The sequence below is a fragment of the Borostomias antarcticus genome (assembly GCF_949987555.1).
Source record: "Borostomias antarcticus genome assembly, chromosome: 2".
Lineage (NCBI taxonomy): Eukaryota > Metazoa > Chordata > Actinopteri > Stomiiformes > Stomiidae > Borostomias > Borostomias antarcticus.
The window spans coordinates 39,569,151-39,587,622 of NC_140235.1; the positions used below are offsets into that span (position 1 = coordinate 39,569,151).

At 45.7% G+C, this 18,472-nt stretch overlaps 1 protein-coding gene across 2 annotated transcripts; it reads left to right on the plus strand.

Annotated features, from left to right (window-relative positions):
- The first annotated feature begins 625 nt into the window (after positions 1–625).
- On the plus strand, positions 626–18,203 carry rab11fip1b (RAB11 family interacting protein 1 (class I) b). Of its 2 annotated transcripts, XM_084457726.1 has the most exons (6): positions 626–1,168; positions 9,462–9,898; positions 10,054–12,088; positions 13,481–14,689; positions 15,814–15,928; positions 16,736–18,203. In XM_084457726.1, exons 1-6 carry the CDS (start codon positions 816–818, stop codon positions 16,934–16,936), a joined length of 4,350 nt encoding a protein of 1,449 aa, XP_084313852.1. In that variant the 5' UTR covers positions 626–815; the 3' UTR covers positions 16,937–18,203. The 2 variants fall into 2 exon arrangements, with proteins under 2 accessions (XP_084313852.1, XP_084313853.1); XM_084457727.1 differs by lacking the exon at positions 13,481–14,689.
- The last annotated feature ends 269 nt before the right edge of the window (positions 18,204–18,472 follow it).

An 18,472-nucleotide genomic window follows, 5' to 3' on the forward strand; every position in this document is an offset into this window, starting at 1 on the left:
TTCACCCTGTCCCTCGACCACTGATTGGTCCACATATCTCAACGGCACACACATTCTATACATAAAACCTCTCATCTATCACATCACACTCTGCTCACACACTGTACATACGCTCACCACACTGTATTCTGTTGAGTAATTTGCATTGTGCCTTTCTTTTTATTGGTTATAATATTGTATTTTGTATTTGCACGGTGATCTCCTTGCACTGTCCTCTCCTGCACCCTGTCCTAGTATGTCGTCTTCATCAGGGAAAGACAAATTCCTTGTGTAAACCATGTATTCTACATCATACATGGCGAATAAACAGATCTTGAATTATGACCGTCTGAAAAAAGGTTCCATATAACCTTTTCAACTGTGTAAGGTTCCAGATAGGGCCTCAAGTCATCATTTATTGCATGTATTGAAGGGTTCTATCTGGAACATTAGACTTGTCATATAGCCTAGGTTCCATATAGCCAAACCCTTTTTCCAGAGCGTTCTTTATCGCTAAATGGTTCCAACCCTCTTTAGGGGGAAGGCAAAAGGCAACAACATTTTGAGAATGGTGTCTCATAGGGTTCAGGTAGTAGGCTACAGTTCAGGCTTTGTCCCGTTTGGATCGAAAGTCAAGATCCGTTAATCTGGGGGAGTGTTTGAGCTCAGCAAATACCCTCTCAAATCCTCCTAGCGTCATCCAGGACAGACTACGCCCAGTCAGCTGTTTCCTCAAGTGAGCGCAAAGGTAGGCGAAAAGTTTCAGCGCTCCATCAAATTATAGGCTATTGAACACGTACGGTTTATGATAGGATATTTAAACCTCCGGGTCAGTCATGTCGTTGGCAGATCAAAGCCAACAGTGGTATCCTACAAGCGTCCAGGTAATAGTGCTCCAGGCGAGAAGCCTAAGGATTAAGGGGAAAAATGGCACGAACGACGCGTACGCCATCATGCAAGTGGCCAAGGATAAATTCGCCACCTCCGTGGTGGAGAAGACCGTGTCCCCGGTGTGGAAGGAGGAGGCCTCGTTCGATCTGCCGCTGATCGGTAACGGTATCGGTAACGCGGAGCGCACGTTACACGTCCACGTAATGCACAGGGCTCTGGTGGGACCGGACAAGTTGCTCGGACAAGCTGTCATCAACCTGCTGGAGTTGAGCGAGATTCAATCCCCTAATAAAACTGAGTGAGTGACCTTTTTTATGTTAACCCATTCAATTGATAGTATTTTGCCAGTCACTTTTGAATAGAATTTGCCTTTACTGTGTAATTCCAACACTTAACCATGAATTGGTGCTGTGTCCTGGGGGAACCAATCAGACAATTGCAGAGTCTAGGCCCAGGAAAGGCACGCTCTCGTTCAAGTGGCTTCAAGGCACACATTTTCTCCCATCATGCAACCAGGCGACTCTCATCTGAAGTAGTAGGCCTGCTTTTATAGGCTATGTTATTCCCTTCCCTGGGTTGGAGGGTTGTGTTCCACTGTTTTCCAGCAATTGTAGACTGAAATAGGCTATGTGAAGGAATTGAGGTTATCAGATTCAGAAACAGGTTTGTTGCCAAGCAGGTTTTCACATATGAGTTATTGGTATTTGCTTTGGGCTGTTGGTGCATAGCAATAAAGAACTAGAAAAGGTAGGCTACGTGTGTGTGTGTGTGTGTGTGTGTGTGTGTGTGTGTGTGTGTGTGTGTGTCTGTGTGTGTGTATGTATGTAGTTTAGATAGCTGCAATACTACTATAGGTTCCCAATGCTCCTACACCTACTACCTGGTAGGCTACTAATAATGCAAGTTTACATTTTTATTTTATTTTATAAAAAGTATGAATGTTATCTAAATGAGTATAAAGCATGAAAAGTGATTGTTATCTAAATATGAGTATATAAAAATCAATAAGCTTGTCAGTAGTATCTACTGTATCTGAAAAAAGTATAAAGTAGAGGCTGAATTTAAATCTCCCATTGACGGCCATTCATTATGACTCATACAGTTTTATAACTTGTACAGGTAGACTATAGCAAAAGTACAAAATCATATCAACATTAGTGTGTAGCCGTAATAAGCTTGCTGTTCTGGGTATTTCACGCTTAGAGTGGTGTCCCTAGAGCAAGCAGTGACTGAAAGAGCATCTCTCAAAGACATCCACTAAGTTGAGTCCTCATGCAAATATGCAGGTAAGGCTAATTTACCAGTGTATCCCATAGATATCCATTGAGTTGAGTCTAACTGGTTCTCATAACAGAAACTGCTGCTGTCAAGAGGGGAACCTTGGTAGGCTACTACAATATCAACCACAGAGGAAAGGAAAGCAAAGTAGATAGGTCCAGGAAAAAGTAGGCAGAGCAATGATAAGGAAAGTACGCAGAGGAACAATACAGTGATTGCTTTCAGCAAGCATACAGAGTGCAAGGACAAGACAGGACAGTGCAAAATACAGTAAGGAAGAGACAAATCCAATACAATATACAGTACAATCCCAGCTCCGACTGTCCACATGTCGAAGTGTCCTTGAGCAAGACACCTAACCCCAAATTGCTCCCAATGAGCAGGTTAGCACCTTGCATGGCAGCTACCGCCATTGGTGTGTGAATGTGTGTGTGAATGGGTGAATGAGAGGCCATTGTAAAGCGCTTTGAGTGCCGCTAAGGTGGAAAAGCGCTATATAAGTGCAGTCAATTTATCATTACCATTTACAATCTACAATAACATACAAAATAATAGTGTTAATACAGTGTATAACTGTTAACTGTACAGTTACACGCCCTCCAACTATTTTTGCGAATCACTGACAGGAGATAGCTATTGATTTGCCATTTCTCCAGTTACCTCAGATGGTAATTCTGGTGTCTCATGCCAAGAGCTGTGCCCTCTTAGGAAATAATTCAGTCCCTATCAGACAGGCTGTCGGCCACAAGAGGCCTTAGTACCTGCACTTTCATTTCTCTTGTTTGACGGGGCTCGTGTGATATTAGCCTTGCCCTTTGGCGGAAATGCCAGACTTCAGCAGAACATTTTTTGGGCCATTTCAGAGCTTCCAAAACCATGTTTATTACCCTCAGGGAAAAGGAGATTTATAGACATTTACAATATGTGTCTGTCTCATAAGCCATTTGTCTTCACCTCTTTTTTTAATGATGTGGGGATATTGTGGATACACTTAATAAAATATTCTTTCACGTTGGAGGAGTCGACTGCTTGAGTTGTGCTGCAGGGTGTGCAAATTCTTCTAATTTCGAAGGTTGATGCACTCACTGATTGAATATTGTTGAGTGAGCAGGCAATTTCTCAAGCTGTGTTTCTGTTATTATTGAGTGCAGCGCACCTGATTTCCGTGGACAAATCCAGCTTTAGCCTCACATTCCAGAGTGTTTATCTGAGCAAAACAAACAGAGGCAGTGGCAGGGGCTGGGTTAGGGTTAGGGTTAGCCTCTCGCAAGGCTGTACCAACTCCCTCGCTTGAAGCATGTAGGACCGTAGCCTACGGCTATTTACACAGCCTCGCTATGCCAACCCCACACTAGCCATGCCAGACTGAGAGAGAAAGCCTCTACTGCACACACAAACAGCCTGTTGAAGTAATGTACTATTTCTTTTTTGTTTTGGCTTCAGCTGAAATGATTGCTGACTGATGTGGCCACATGTATTTTGGTCTTTGCTGGTGTAAAAACATTGGTACAGGCTTCTCAAATTGACAGTGATTCATAACACGGTGATGTTTTCCAGGGCAAATAGGAGAATCTTTGTTCTCTAACTGAAGGGCCCAGTGGACCTGAGGTAATAGAAAGCTGTTGGATAGAAATCTACTGTTCTGTGTGATGAGTTACACTGGTCACCTAAAGACACCTTTATGTTTACAGTATGTATTAGCCTACTGTACATGTGCCCAGGTTCATGATATTATTAATGCTTGAATTCCCATTTAGTAGATAACGATAGAACATTCTTATATTCACATTTATCCTTTTTTCTTTATCAGAACAAACATGCTGTTGGATCTGTGTCAAGGCTGGTCACACACAGATACGAGACAACGACTGCGTCAATTAAGCAAATATTGTAGCTGCGACCTTTAACTACTGTACATACACACATCCATGTGCACACAGACGCACACACACACACACACACACACACACACACACACACACACACACATGCTGTGGATTGAGATAAGAGCAGAGTTAAAGCATTGCTTAATCAGACACTCAGGGTTGCACAGGAAATGTGTACCCAAAGGCCCATTATAATAATAATAAGCTAGATGCTATTCATACAATGTTCCTATTTTTCTGTTAGTTCTATCTGCACACAGAACCGTGTGTGCTCCTCACAAGTCAGGCCTTTTAGAAGCTAAATGTTGACTCGTAAGCTAAATGCTGATTCATCTTTTCCTGTTAGTCCTGTCTGAGGAAAGAACTGATGTGTCTACTGTCTCTACCCAGCTAAAACCTGATGTCGTAACTTCCCTTTCACTGATGCTGAGGAAAGTTACTTCTCTTTGTCAACGGCCACTAGCAGTTTTTTGTATTTATTTTTATCACTTGAACCTTTCTGACTGTAGCCTAAATTAATAGGCATCAGTTAACATCTGCCGTAGAAGGACTCAGTGTCTCTTTGCAGAGACATCTAGACATCTCAGTAGAAAAATAAACACTCCATTCTTTGAAATGCTCTTGGTTTCAAAACCCAGCAAAAATTGGGATGAACAGTTATCGTGGTAAATTAAGTGGTAAATGACTTCTTGGCAGTGACACTATTGATGGAATGGGGACATCATACTGTTACTGCCTCACAGCAAGAAGGTCCTGGGTTCGATTCCCCCATGGGCTCGATCTCCCGGGCGTTCCTGTGTGAGGTTTGCTTGTTCTCCCGCCGTTCCCTCTGGTTCCCTCCACATAGAACCACAAAATGAAAAACATGCGGTTGCTCTTCAGTCCTGTCCCTGACCAGGACTCGGACTAAGCGCTTGGACTTGGTCCCCGTGCGCCACTGACGAGGCGGCCCACTGCTCCTGGCTGCCCCCTGGAGGAGGACGGCCCACTGCTCCTGGAGGAGGACGGCCCACTGCTCCTGACTGACCCTGAGGGTGGACGGCCCACTGCTCCTGACTGCCCCCTGGAGGAGGACGGCCCACTGCTCCTGACTGCCCCCTGGAGGAGGACGGCCCACTGCTCCTGGCTGCCCCCTGGAGGAGGACGGCCCACTGCTCCTGGCTGACCCTGAGGGTGGACGGCCCACTGCTCCTGACTGCCCCCTGGAGGAGGACGGCCCACTGCTCCTGACTGCCCCCTGGAGGAGGACGGCCCACTGCTCCTGGCTGCCCCCTGGAGGAGGACGGCCCACTGCTCCTGACTGCCCCCTGGAGGAGGACGGCCCACTGCTCCTGGCTGCCCCTGGAGGAGGACGGCCCACTGCTCCTGACTGCCCCCTGGAGGAGGACGGCCCACTGCTCCTGGCTGCTCCTGGAGGAGGACGGCCCACTGCTCCTGACTGCCCCCTGGAGGAGGACGGCCCACTGCTCCTCGCTGACCCTGGAGGAGAACGGCCCACTGCTCCTGGCTGACCCTGGAGAAGGACGGCCCACTGCTCCTGGCTGCCCCTGGAGGAGGACGGCTTGGACGGGAGAAACGCCCGAGGACAGATTCCGCCAGGGACCGGACCGCTGTGTGCGGTGTGTCCCGTGTGTCCTGTGTGTCCTGTGTGTCCCGTGTGTCCTGTGTGTCCCGTGTGTCCCGTGTGTCCCGTGTGTCCCGTGTGTCTCGTGTGTCCCGTGTCGCTGCTCACCTGCACATCTGTGTTTGTAATTACCGTGTGGCTAATAAACGACCTTCGAGGTCCAGAATTTTTTTTTTATTTTTTTTATTATGATTATTTATATATATATAATATAATTATATATATAATTATATATATATATATATATATATATATATAATATATTTTTTAGTATTATTTATTATTATTTTTCTAAACTAAATAAAGGTTTAAATAAATAAATAAAACATACGATTAATTATTACTGCCAAAATGTAGGCCTATTACCTCCAGACATTTGAAGCTCTGTGGAGCCTGAACAGATTCCAGTAGCAGGTGTTGCTCGCCCTGTCCTGCTTTGCACCATATGTGTGTCACATTCTCTACCAGAGGCTGGAGGGAAGGGAACGAGGGTGGCTCTCTGGGGACTCCCTTGTCACAAACATGAGAGGAGGGCGTGGAGCTGCCCGGGAGAAGTGGTGCGTTTTTAGAATCACGGCTTTATGTAAACAAAAAAGTGTTAAAACACACACAGAAACAAGAAACACACAAGAATTAATGGCTTTGTGTAAGTAGAAAATGTGTTTATACGAGACATGGGCTCATGCACGCACACACACACACGCACACACACATAGTCACACATACACACGCATAAACATTAGTCACACGTACACACGCATAAACATTCGGCTTCACATCATATTATTGCATACCTCTTTCACATCTCCCTCACATGTAATGTTGATGTCATGCTGGGAACATTTCACGTCTTCAGAAGTCATTATACTGTATGAGTCAGTTGTAAAGGAGTGGTCACAAAAGGCTCATGCCTTACTGACCATCACTCATACCTGCTGTTTACCAGTAGTCAAAGCCTGTAGTCAAAGCCTGTTTGATCAGTAGTCAAAGCCATGTAACTCCTCTATTCCTCACCAATAAGTGACAAGCAATTGTGCTACTAAACAGATGGGCAGATTCATCTTCATCTTCAAGCTTTGTTTGAATTGCTGTTGTTTTCCGTAACAATAGAGATGAAAGCTGAGTTCACAGACATTCTTGCTCGTCTGTACTGTACGTTTGCCCCCCCCCCCCCGCCCCCCCCTACCCAATCCTTCCTCTAAATCCTGTCTGCTGATACGGTGTCTTTCTAATGTTGTTCATCTGTTTTACATTCTGTCATCCAGCCAGTCTGTCTCTCTTTTACGGCCCGTCTGTGGGCGGCGGACATTGGGTGCTTCGCTAAAGATAAGAAGCTGCATTCACAGCACGGTCCGCTTTTGTTATTGTAACCTCTCCGAAGATATCCATGGTGACAGACACACACACACGCACGCACACACACACACACACACACACACACACACACACACACACACACACACCAAAAAACCTACCTCCTGCCCCAAGTCCACTCATTTCCTCTCCGAGCTCCAGACCTCGGTGGGGTTTGTTGTTCCAGGACACTGTGATGTCCAGCTGTTGACCCCAGGTTCTGAGCTGTTGACCCCAGGTTCTGCTCGACAGATACTTTCATGCCGATTCAGCTCATTCATTGTTCAACAGTCAGAATAGACCCAGATGCTTGTTTAAAGGAAACTTTACTGAAAACCGGCCGCCATTATGCACTTAAGCTTTTCAAGGAATGTGTTCCTGTACGACCTCTTACTCTATGAGTATTATTGGATGTTCTACAGTATACTTTGTGTTTCCTGTAGGTTCACAAACAAACAGTGTGCATTGCATACCATTGCTTCAGTGTGATGTTGAAGAATACTTGTACCAAAAGAACTCATGTACCAAATATGGTCTACAGCCTGTTACACTGGTCTGGTCTTTCTTTTCCTCTGAAGTCCTCCTCTATCAGAGACTCAGATAAATAAACCACCATTAGAGGAATAGATGAATTAGTGATCCTACTGGGTATATTTAATGTTTATATATTGTTGCTATATTGTTGATAATGCTTGCCTTGATATGATGTGTATTGTTATATTTTGTAGCCTACTGGTTGTATTGTATTCATTGTCATTGGTTCTAAATGGCCTAGTTGCAGCTGCTGCCTATTTCCTTAATTGCACACCTATATAGACGCCCGCTGATATGGAATGGCATGAACCTGAAGAAGCCGTAAGGCGAAACGCGTCGTTGAATAAAAGCCTTATTTTCATCTGTTGTGTGCGGCGAAACTCTTTTCTATTTTTGAAGCACCATTAGAGGAACTCATGTTTTGCTACAGCGCCTTATTGTTCTTCCCCTGTTCCGTTGGTTCCACTCATTCATTGAAAGGACTGTATGTTCCAGCCTTTCAAGTTCTAAAGCAAGGGAGGGCGATCTTGTCTATTTGGTAAATGGACTGCACTTATATAGTGCTTTTAACCAAAGTACTTTGCAGTGGCCTCATTCACCCATTCACACACACACATGCACACACCAATGGCAGCAGCTGCCATGCAAGGTGCTAGCCTGCTCATTGGGGAACATTTGGGGTTCAGTGTCTTGACCAAGGACATTTCGACATCATCGGGAGGAGCCGGGATTCGAACCGCCAACCCTCATTGAACGGCCCACTCTACCTCCTGAGCCACAGCCACCCAGATACGTACAGCACCGTAGAACTAGTTCAATTAACACTTAAAGATGAGTCTACTGCCATGACCGAATACATTTTGATAAAACATTTCAGTCATTTAGCAGACGCTTTTATCCAAAGCGACTTAGAATAAGTTAATTTGTCAAGAGTAAGAACTAGGTCTATGACGCACACTGCCACTGCTGGTCAGTGGTTTGATTCATAATTACTTCAACACAGGCTGACCAGAACCCTCAACCACAACATCATTCATTTCCCATGGTCTTTCCACTCTAATGCTAGCCCAGGCAGAGCTGGACTTCCGTTTCCCTGAGGGAACTTCAAGCACATGAATGAGATCTGAGCGTTCTATCCACCTCTGCTGCCCTCCTGGTTATTATAAACCTTAAAGGTACCCAATGTATTTTTTGACCACTAGTATGCGCTCTAGAGCAAATTTGAGAAGGTGATCCCGAAAATCGCGTACTACGTCATTGCGTCAATACGCGGAGCACATAATAGTGACGTTTCACACATCTTTGTTGTTTTCAAAACATTAGCTAAATATCATTTTGTGAAGACATTACAAGGTAGGAAAGACATTCAAGTGATTCAACATGTTTATTAGACTACAAGGAACCATATAATATAGGAATTTCGAAAATAAACAAAGAACGGATTGTTTTGATTCACGTTTCGTTGGGTACCTTTAAAATTAAACCATCTAAACGATTAGTGGGGATGATACGAGTGGGACAAACTGGGAAATCTTTACCTTAGATAAATCTTTGATACAGCTGCTTGCTTTATTCTGGGATATCTTCATGCCCAGAGGCAGATGGCTACTGCTTGGTTTCTTCCTCTCTGAGTTCTGAAGAGAGATCTGTCCTTGGTGTGTGTTTGTGCAGGCATGGGGGGGGGGGGGTGATTTTGAGTAGTGAAGGCCGACAGATAGACAATTATTTGATTCCTAACAGGCGTCTACATTTTTTTCTCATTAAATCCTTAGATTTCATGGCCTGTCAGGCAAAAAAAAAAGTAGTTTGCTGACGTGACATTTGCTGGCATGTGTTTACTTTGGCATGTGTTTACTTTGAATCTTGAGAAGAATATTTTCACCCTAACAATATGTCATTTTCTCTCTGCCCGACAGATGGTTTAAACTGTTGGATAAGGCTGGTAAGCCAGACAAGGACAGAGGGGAGGTGTTGGTTTCCATCCAGTTCATGAGAAACAACATGACAGCCAGCATGTTCGACCTCTCCGCCACTGACAAGCCGCGCTCCCGTCTGGGCAAACTCAAGGACAAGGTCCGTGGCAAAAAGAAGGAGGGCCTATCGGACTCCGCGTCCGCCGTGGTTCCCTCGTTCACCCAGGTCCTGACCGACAGCGAGGGGGAGGGGGAGGGGGGCGCGGGGGCCGACAAAGAAGAGAAGAAGAAGAAACACAAACTCAAGTCTCTCTTCTCCACCAAGTCTAACTTACAGAGGAACGTGTCTCAGTCGATGTCTGTTCTGGGGCCTCTGCCGGAGAGGAGCTCTTCCCTGACAGGCAGTCGCTCCTCTGGCCTCAACCTGGATGCCTCAGAGGGTGAGGAGAATTAACACACACTGCAATCTTTTGTCCTTTTTTCCCCCTGAAAGTTTGCCCCAGCGTGAATTTACCCCCCTGCAAATTCACGACTGCGATTCATCGAAATGTTTTACAAATGTATGTTTTGATCGTTTCTCTTCCTTCCTACTCAGGTAAAAAGAAATTCAAGTTCCTGACCCATAAGCGCTCAGGTAGCTCAGACAGCAAGGGTTCCCAGGGGCCCCTCTCCTTCCACGGGCCCTCCAAGCCGGGCTCGGCCCCGGCGGCGGAGCAGAGTAACCTGTGCATCAACGGCAGTCACGTGTACACGGACGAGCCCCAGCCACGTCGCCCCCGGACGGGCTCCACCTTCAGCCTGGCCAGCTCGGGCCACGGCTCCATGGAGGACCTCCGAAGGGCCCAGGGCCGGAAGAGCTCCACCACCTCCATCGACTCGCTGAGGGCCCAGAAGCAGCCTTCTCCCTGGGCTGAGGAAAGCCACGGGGCCGAACAGGAGGAGGAGGAGGAGGAGGGCACGGTCAAGAGTGTGATGGAGCAACAGAGGAGAAAGTTTGAAGAGGAGAGACGGGGAGTGGATGAGGAGGAGGAGCAAGTGAGAAGGGAGGAGGAAGAAGAGAGGATGAGAGCGTTGGAAGAGGAAGGGAGAAGGAGAAGGTTAGAGGAAGAGAGAGTCAGAGGGGTAGAGCAGGAGAGAAAAAGACTAGATGAGGAGAAAAGAGAAGAGGAGAGGAGGGTTGAGGAGGAGCAGAGAGTTAAGAAGGAGGCGCAGGAGAGAAAAAGACTAGATGAGGAGAAAAGGGTTGAGGAAGAGAAGAGGAGGGTTGAGGAGGAGCAGAGAGTTAAGGAGGAGGAGCAGGAAAAAAGAAGGCTCGAACATCAGGAACAGAGGAGGATTGATGAGGAGAAGCGGAGAACTGAAGAGGAAAAAGTGAGGGTTGAAGAGGAGGAGAGAAGAAGGGAGGAGGAGCTGGAAAGGAGGAGAATAATAGAGGCCGAGGAACATATTAGGCTTGAGGAGGAGGAGAGAGCTGCAGAGGAGAGGAACAAGAAACGCGAGGAGGAGGAGGAGGAGGAGGAGAGGGTCAGACTGGAAAAGCAGGAGAGTGAGAGGCTAGAGGAGGAAAGGAGAACAGTCTTAGAAGAGGAGAGGTTGAGGAAGGAGGAAGCGCTAGTAAAAAGGAGAGAGGAGGAAGAACAACTGAGAGAGGAGGAGGAAAGAAGGATGAAGGATGAGGAAGAAAGAGAGAGGAGAGAGGGGGATGAGCTGAGGAAGGCGGAGGAGAGAAGGAGAAAGGAGGAGGAGGAAAGATTGAAGCTGGAGGACAGGTTGAGGGAGGAGGAGAAGGAGGAGGAGAGAACAAAGAGAGAGAAGGAGAAAAGAACGAGGAGAGAGGAGGAGGACAGAACGAGGAGAGAGGAGGAGGAACGAACGAGGAGAGAGGAGGAAGAAAGATTGAAGCGGGAGGACAGGTTGAGAGAGGAGGAAATCAAGAGGAGGGATGAGGAGAGAAGGATGAGGGATGAGGAGGAGGAGAGAAGGATGAGGGATGAGGAAGAAAGAGTGAGGAAGGAAGAAGAGGAATACAGACTTAGAAAAGAGGAGGAGGAGAGGACGATGAGAGACATGGAGGAAAAAAAGAGGAGAGAGGAGGAGAGAAGGAAGGAGGAGGGAGATAGGCTGAGGCAGGAGGAGGAGGACAGACTGAGATTGGAGGAAGAGGAGGAGGAGAGAAGGAAGGAGGAGAGAGAAAGGATCGTCACGTTAGAGCGAGAGAGGCTGCGGAAGGAAGGAGAAGAAAGAATGAAGCTTGAGGAGGAAAGGAGGGAGCAGGAAGAGAGGAGGAGGGTGGAGGAGCAGAGGAGGAAACGGATGGAGGAGGAAGAAGGGGCTAGAGTGGAGGAGGAGATGAGGGAGGAGGAGAAACGCAGACGAGCGCAGGATGGCATCAGGCCGGCTGAGGTACAGAAACAGATGGATCGGCGAGAAATAACGGATGAGGCCCTGGTGGGCGATAACCCCCTAACCAATCCCTCTGAGGACGTCGGCTCCACCAATCCCTTCGAAGACGTCGGCTCCACCAATCCCTTCGAAGACGTTGGCTCCACCAATCCCTTTGAGGAGACCTCTACTGCCTCTCCTACTGGTCTCTTCACCCGCTCAACCAAAGTTTCTGCAGTTAAACCAAGGTTAGTCCTTGTAGTCCTGTACATAGTTATTCACAAACACGGCATGCTGTATAATGTTGCGCACACGCGCACACACACGCACACACACATCTGCCTTGCTTTCTACGCCTTAGGTGTGGAATGGAAATAGAGTTTGGCTCCCATCATGCACCCTCACCTACTAACGTTGCTCTCTTGTCATGCTATCCAGACATTCCCTAACTGAGCTGTTTAAATTATGCTAACATAATCTTTCAGAAAATGATCTGGCTGCAGAATCTCTTATGACACCAATTTTAATAAAATCTACATAATCAGGAGTGAAACAGCCCAATTTATGCTTTTGGGACATCGCAAGGGCTGTTCAGGTTGAAGGAATACATTTTCTCATTGGAGCTCTATGTGATTGAAAATTATGCTTTTTGCTTGGAAGAGCAAGTCTTGCGTGACTTGTGCAGACTTGGTGACAGTGAAGTGGAGTCGTGCTCTTGAGGTGTAAATGGAGCCCTCGGTGTAGGAGTGTCACCGGATCGGTTGTTCCCTAGCAGCAGACGCATCTCATTAAGACCCAATTCTCTAAAGTAATCTGACACTGTCATGAAATTTGCAAGGCTTAGCAGCTGGTCCCAGTGTGTGGCTGATTGTACATTTCAAACCTTTGAGCCGAGCTGAGCTGAGATTCCTTCTTGCGCTAATTAATCTCACCTCGTTATATAACTTGTCATATTAAAAGTGGTAAAGCATGATAAAAAGACATTAGGTGATTGGCCAAGTTTTTAACTGTGGCTCAGAGGCTCGGAGGCTGACTGACCCACGAAAGGACATTTCAGGAAAGCTGAACCAAGCAGACATGACCAGTATAGGCTTCTCAGTAGGATTCAAAGCTGCATTATCATTTCCAAATGTTTTCCATATCCCATCCATGTCGCCATCCCGTGTGTTTCACTAACCATAGTATCTTTGCCTACATACTCTTTGTGGAATTTCCTTTCAATGCTTTGACCAATTAAATAAATCCCTTCCTCCCAATGTCTTGTCTTGTGAATTTTCTCCAACTTAGTAAACTAGCATCTTAGGGCTTGTAACACCTCTGTATGTCGTGGCTGGTCTTTGTGTTTTTCTTTGCTATATTAACCTCCTGGGTCGGTGCTGTATGGTATGAATTTCTTTAAAATTGTAACACTGTAAAGCTAATATAGCAATAGGCACGGTTACATCATTCTGTGTCATTCTTGCATCATTTCATCCTCGAGGTCCTTTCACCATCCATATTTCCTGTATTTTTATTTATTTATTTATTTTTTATCATTCAAGGTCTTGTAGATGAACCAAGTACTTGTACGCGTCGCATACTTGTATAAACTGCTGATGTTTTCTCAACAAACCCTCCTTTCCCTCACCCTGCTCCTCCAGTCCCACCTCATGTGCTCTCCTTCCTCAACCTTCGGTGCCCTCCAGCCCGTTCTTAACGCCCTCTGAACCGGAGGGCTCCACCAATCCCCCCGTAGGCCTCGCGGACGCCAACGCCTCCAGGGAGACGTCGGCAGACGTGATGGAGAAGAAACGCCGAGCGCCTCTGCCCCCCGACAACCAGCGTCTGCCTCGTAACTGCAATGCTGCCGCGGTTAGCCTCGCCCAAGCCATGGTCGCCAAACAAGCCCCTCCCCTCAGTACCTCTGCCACGGAGTCGGTGGGAAGCGAGGACGACCACCGATCAAAGGCCATCATTTGCGCCGGGCCGGACCGTTCCGGCGCACCGCGGGACAAGCGTCCAGCACCACGGCCACCGGGGAGCCTGAGGGGGAAGCCAGGGGGTCAGGTTGACCAGAGGGACCAGAGCGCTCGGATGACCGCTCCTCTGAGATCCTCCTCCGCGGCTCAAGCCGCGAGCCATGGAAATCAAACCATGGATCACACCGACATCCCTTCAGCCACCGGGGGCTTCCGCGTGGCCAAGCATAACAAAGGGCCAGCACCCTTAACGCCTCATTCCTCCTCGCTGAGTGAGAAGATGGGGACTAACGCTGATGTTGAGTACCCAGCAAATGTTGAGAAACACAGTTTGGCAGAACCCTCTGATGAAAAACACAACTTAACTCGAAGAGACCCTCCAACCCCAATATTCAAATTAAATCCCTTTAATCTCGAAAGAGAGATTCAGAGCGTTGGATTAGGTGACCGAGAGATTGATGGCATCCAAGAGGGTCTGCAAAGTCCTTTCTCCAAAAATGAAGATGTCACCAGTCCCAAATCTTTGAAGACGTTCCATGCTCCCATGCCTCCGGTCAAGATAACGCCTATGTCCAGAGAGGAGGCTGCCGGTCTCTCGAAAACCCGACAAAGCACAGGACCTCTCACTGTAGGCCTTGTTGTAAAAAGGCAAACACACCGCATAGATGTGGAGCGACCTGGCGATACAAGCACCAAGCCTCCGTGTGTTTCTCCTTCCCCTGTGCTCTCAACACTTGGGTCAGAACATGCCAGAACCCAGCCAGAACCTAGGGAAGGGACTCTGCTACAGGCCGGGTCTCAGGTCCGTGAGGCCCGGCCCATGGCAGCACATTGCGGTGGTGGAGAGGAGGCCAGAGGGAAGGGAGACAAGCCTGCCTCAACCTCACGCAGGTGAGAGAGACATCAGCCCTCACCAGTAGCAGCCGAGTTCGTCTCACCCACTCCTCCTGTCTACAGTATAGAGCGAAATAGTCAATAAGTTACTTAGTCTCGTTTAATAGCTCCAATCCCTTCTAGAACTGTAGCTATAGTGTTCACCTGCTCCATTTTTGCTGAACATTCTTTGTTTACCGAGCTTCTGTGCAGCTTTTAATCTATTATCGCAGAGTTCCGGAATATTTATCATCCAAGTTCTCGATGTCAAACCATGGTTTGCGAGAACCTTTTCTGGGGTTTGCAGTGAGGTTTTGCAGTGTCATGCGTTGTCTAGGATTAGAATGAAATACTGACGATGCACATATTTAAGTGTGAAATTAGGTCAGTTCAATTATGAATGGCCAGTGCTCAATCAAAAAAAGTCTAATGTGACTTTTTTTTAGATCTGTAATTGAATAAGTTTTATTCAAACAATTCATTCAGGCAATATAAATGCCGTTTCCAGTAAAAAAAAGAAAAAAAAGTCTGGCTCTGGTTTTGTCAATGTTTACTCTCCCTCCACAACCCCATAGAAAATTAAACTGAGTCTGGCTGTACAAATGTCACCGTTGAGATAATGTGTAAACTGGGTCTGGGTCTGCTCCGAGAGGGAGCAGAGATAAGCTTGTTGTTGTCTCACAGACTGAACTAAGCACAGCTTGGAAGAAAAGAGCCATGACTAGAATATATTACATGTCTAGAGAAGATACATTTCATTGAATAGAAAGAGACTCCTCTACAGGCAGTGGCAGAATTCTAATTATCAGATATAATATAATACTTCAATGGGCAGCACGCCTCAGTTTTCCCTCCCAGATAGCAAGCGGATGTGTAATAATTATGGGCCATATATGGGCCGGGACTAAGCCACAAGGGCCAGCTGGCCTGTAAATGGCCCAGATCCGCTTGCTATCTGGGCTGGCTACTGTTAATGAATATCTCTGTTCCCAGAGGGACAGTATCTTCCATTCCTTACCTGCTGCATCTCATAACACCAGAACACCACAGCGTCCATACACCAATCCTCCTGTCCCTCCCTTTCTCCCTCTCCCCCTCTTCCTCAATCACCTCGTCAATCTCTTTCACTCTCATCCTTGCAGACCTCATCCAGTAAAGCCCCTGAGCTCCTCAGAGCGCGAGTCAGCCTCCGGCAGCCAGGGGGCAGAAGTCGACCAATCTGCAGCAGTGCCGGGTGGCCTTCAAGAGAAGATGAAGGTATACCTGCGATCCGTCTGCGCTCGTGTGACAATCCAGCACACGGGCAGAGACGAGCAGCCATGTGGTGATGAGACTTTCGCCCATCTGTGGCGATGAGCTCATGGGAGGATGCTGTGTCCTGTATAATGAGAGATTATTAACATATTTGCATGCAAAACACACTCTGATTAGCATAATGGTAACCACGGTAACGTGACTATGTTTCATTATCCATCAAATCCTTTAATGCATTCATATTTGATTTAATCAGTGTAATATGTCTCTCTGTAATCCAATTCTAAAAAAAAAGTTAGCTACTGTACGTGATGCTATTGTCCACCTTCTCATTGTTATGCTGAATTCACATTGCATGTTGGATACATAGCATTATTTAAAGGTCTAAATATGATTTGATCTCCTAAAACTAGTCATCCAATGTATATCACATTACCGCAATCTTTTTCCGATGTAAAGCTCACGTTAAAAGATATTTGCATTTTCGCGTTTTCAAAAGTTGAACGTGATGGCTTTAAAACATATTTTTAAATTGTTTGAGAATTATTTGAAACTGAGGCGAGTTTGTCAGCGCAACGAGGGAACAATTTAAAAATATGTTTTAAAGTCATCACTTTCAACTTTTGAAATGTAAGTAAAACGCGAAAATGCAAATATCTTTTAACGTGAGCTTTCCTTCGTCAGATTGATTGCGGTAATGTGATATACGTTGGGTGACTAGTTTAAGGAGCTCAAATCATATTTAGACCGGTATGTTCCTTTAAGCACCTCAGTCATCATGCCTCTTAATTTAATTTGTTCTCCCTCCAGGTGCAGGGCTCCGGGGTGAAGGGCCCGTTTTCCCAGCTGACCCCAGAGGAGCTGATCTCTCTGCTGGGGAAGCAGAAGAAGCAGCTGACTGAGAAGGACCGGAAGATTACCCAGCTGGAGCAGTACATCGACAACCTGCTGGTGCGCGTCATCGACGAGGCACCCAGTATCCTGATGTCCCTAAATTCACTGAAAAAGTAAAAGGGATGTGGTAGAAGTCTGTTATACTGTACTTAGTCCAAACCAGCATGGCTTGTGGGATTCCGGAATTTTCTTGATGCCCATTTAGCTTCTTGTTCATGTGCCTCCAAAAGGACTTTTCACATTTGCATTAAAAACCCAGCTGTTGCCTCAAAATAATCATGTTTCTATTGAACATAATGCACTTCTGATTAATGAATACATTCAGTAAGATGTGATTAATCTTAAAGACGTTCTATGAGGACTTGTTTTTGTACCCAGTTCGGGGTGTTTCCTGCGGTGATGAGTTTCAACAGTTAGTTGATGAAGAAATGGCTTACAGATCAGATTGTAATCATTTATCATTCTTCTAGTACAATAAGGAAATACATTCCACTAATGTTTGAGTAAATGCCTAATTAAATAAGTGCACAGTAAACATATCCCCCACCCATGTATTCAGAATTCATGTTCCTTTCTGGCAATGATGGAGTGAAAACATGGAGTTTCTTTTTGAATTAATATGACGCACTAACCTAGACTCCTAACACGTAAAACAATCAAAGACAAACATAACTAATACTGCGGATGGGCTTTGAAACAATTTTGAAGTACTTCAAAGTACTGAATCGCGCCTAATTATCTCACAAGGAAAAAAATCCCACCAGAGCACATGTTTTGTGTAATGAATGTTGATTTTTTTTCAGATGTTAAAAATGGAATTGGGACCCAAAGTCAAAATCCTCTCAACATGGTTTGCAAGAGTACAAACATTTGAGAACGTTTACCTTAATGTTCAGATTGCAGTAAGTGTATGATTTGTATCTCTGTAGGCTACTTATGAAAAAGTAAACTGAGCCCAATTGAGCCGTCACATCTGTAACAAAGCAAACCTTGCACACCAATTATTTGCATGTATTTGCTATGATGTCTGTTGAACAGAGAATGTGTATATTAATTGAAAAGTATGTGTATAGGCCTACTGTACCTTTTATTTTTATTTATTTAACCAGATAAAAGCATTGAGATAAAATCTCTTTTACAATACTGACCTGGTCAAAAAGGCAGCAAAGTTTCACATTGGAAAACACAAGGACATATAAAATACAGAGAACAACAGAACTAAATATACAAAAGGCATAGAGCCTTTGTATTCTGGCATTTGCCTTTATCAGTGCACATGATGATGCACCTTTTTCCAAGGGCAATATAGCCCCCCCCCCTCCACACACACACACACACACACACACACACACACACACACACACACACACACACACACACAAACACACTTTGATACTTTAAAGCCTTATTTAATCCATTTTGTAATTTAATCCCCAAATGTATTAAATTCATTTTCTCATCAATCTACACAATATCCCATAGTAACAAAGTGAAAAATGTATTTTTTGTTGTTGAAATCTTTGGAAATGTATTCAAAATAAAACACTGAAATATCACTTGTACATACTTTATGTATTCACACCATCTATTCAGTACTTCTACAACATGTACTTTCAGCTGTGGGACCTCATATAGGCAGGTGTAGGCAATCCC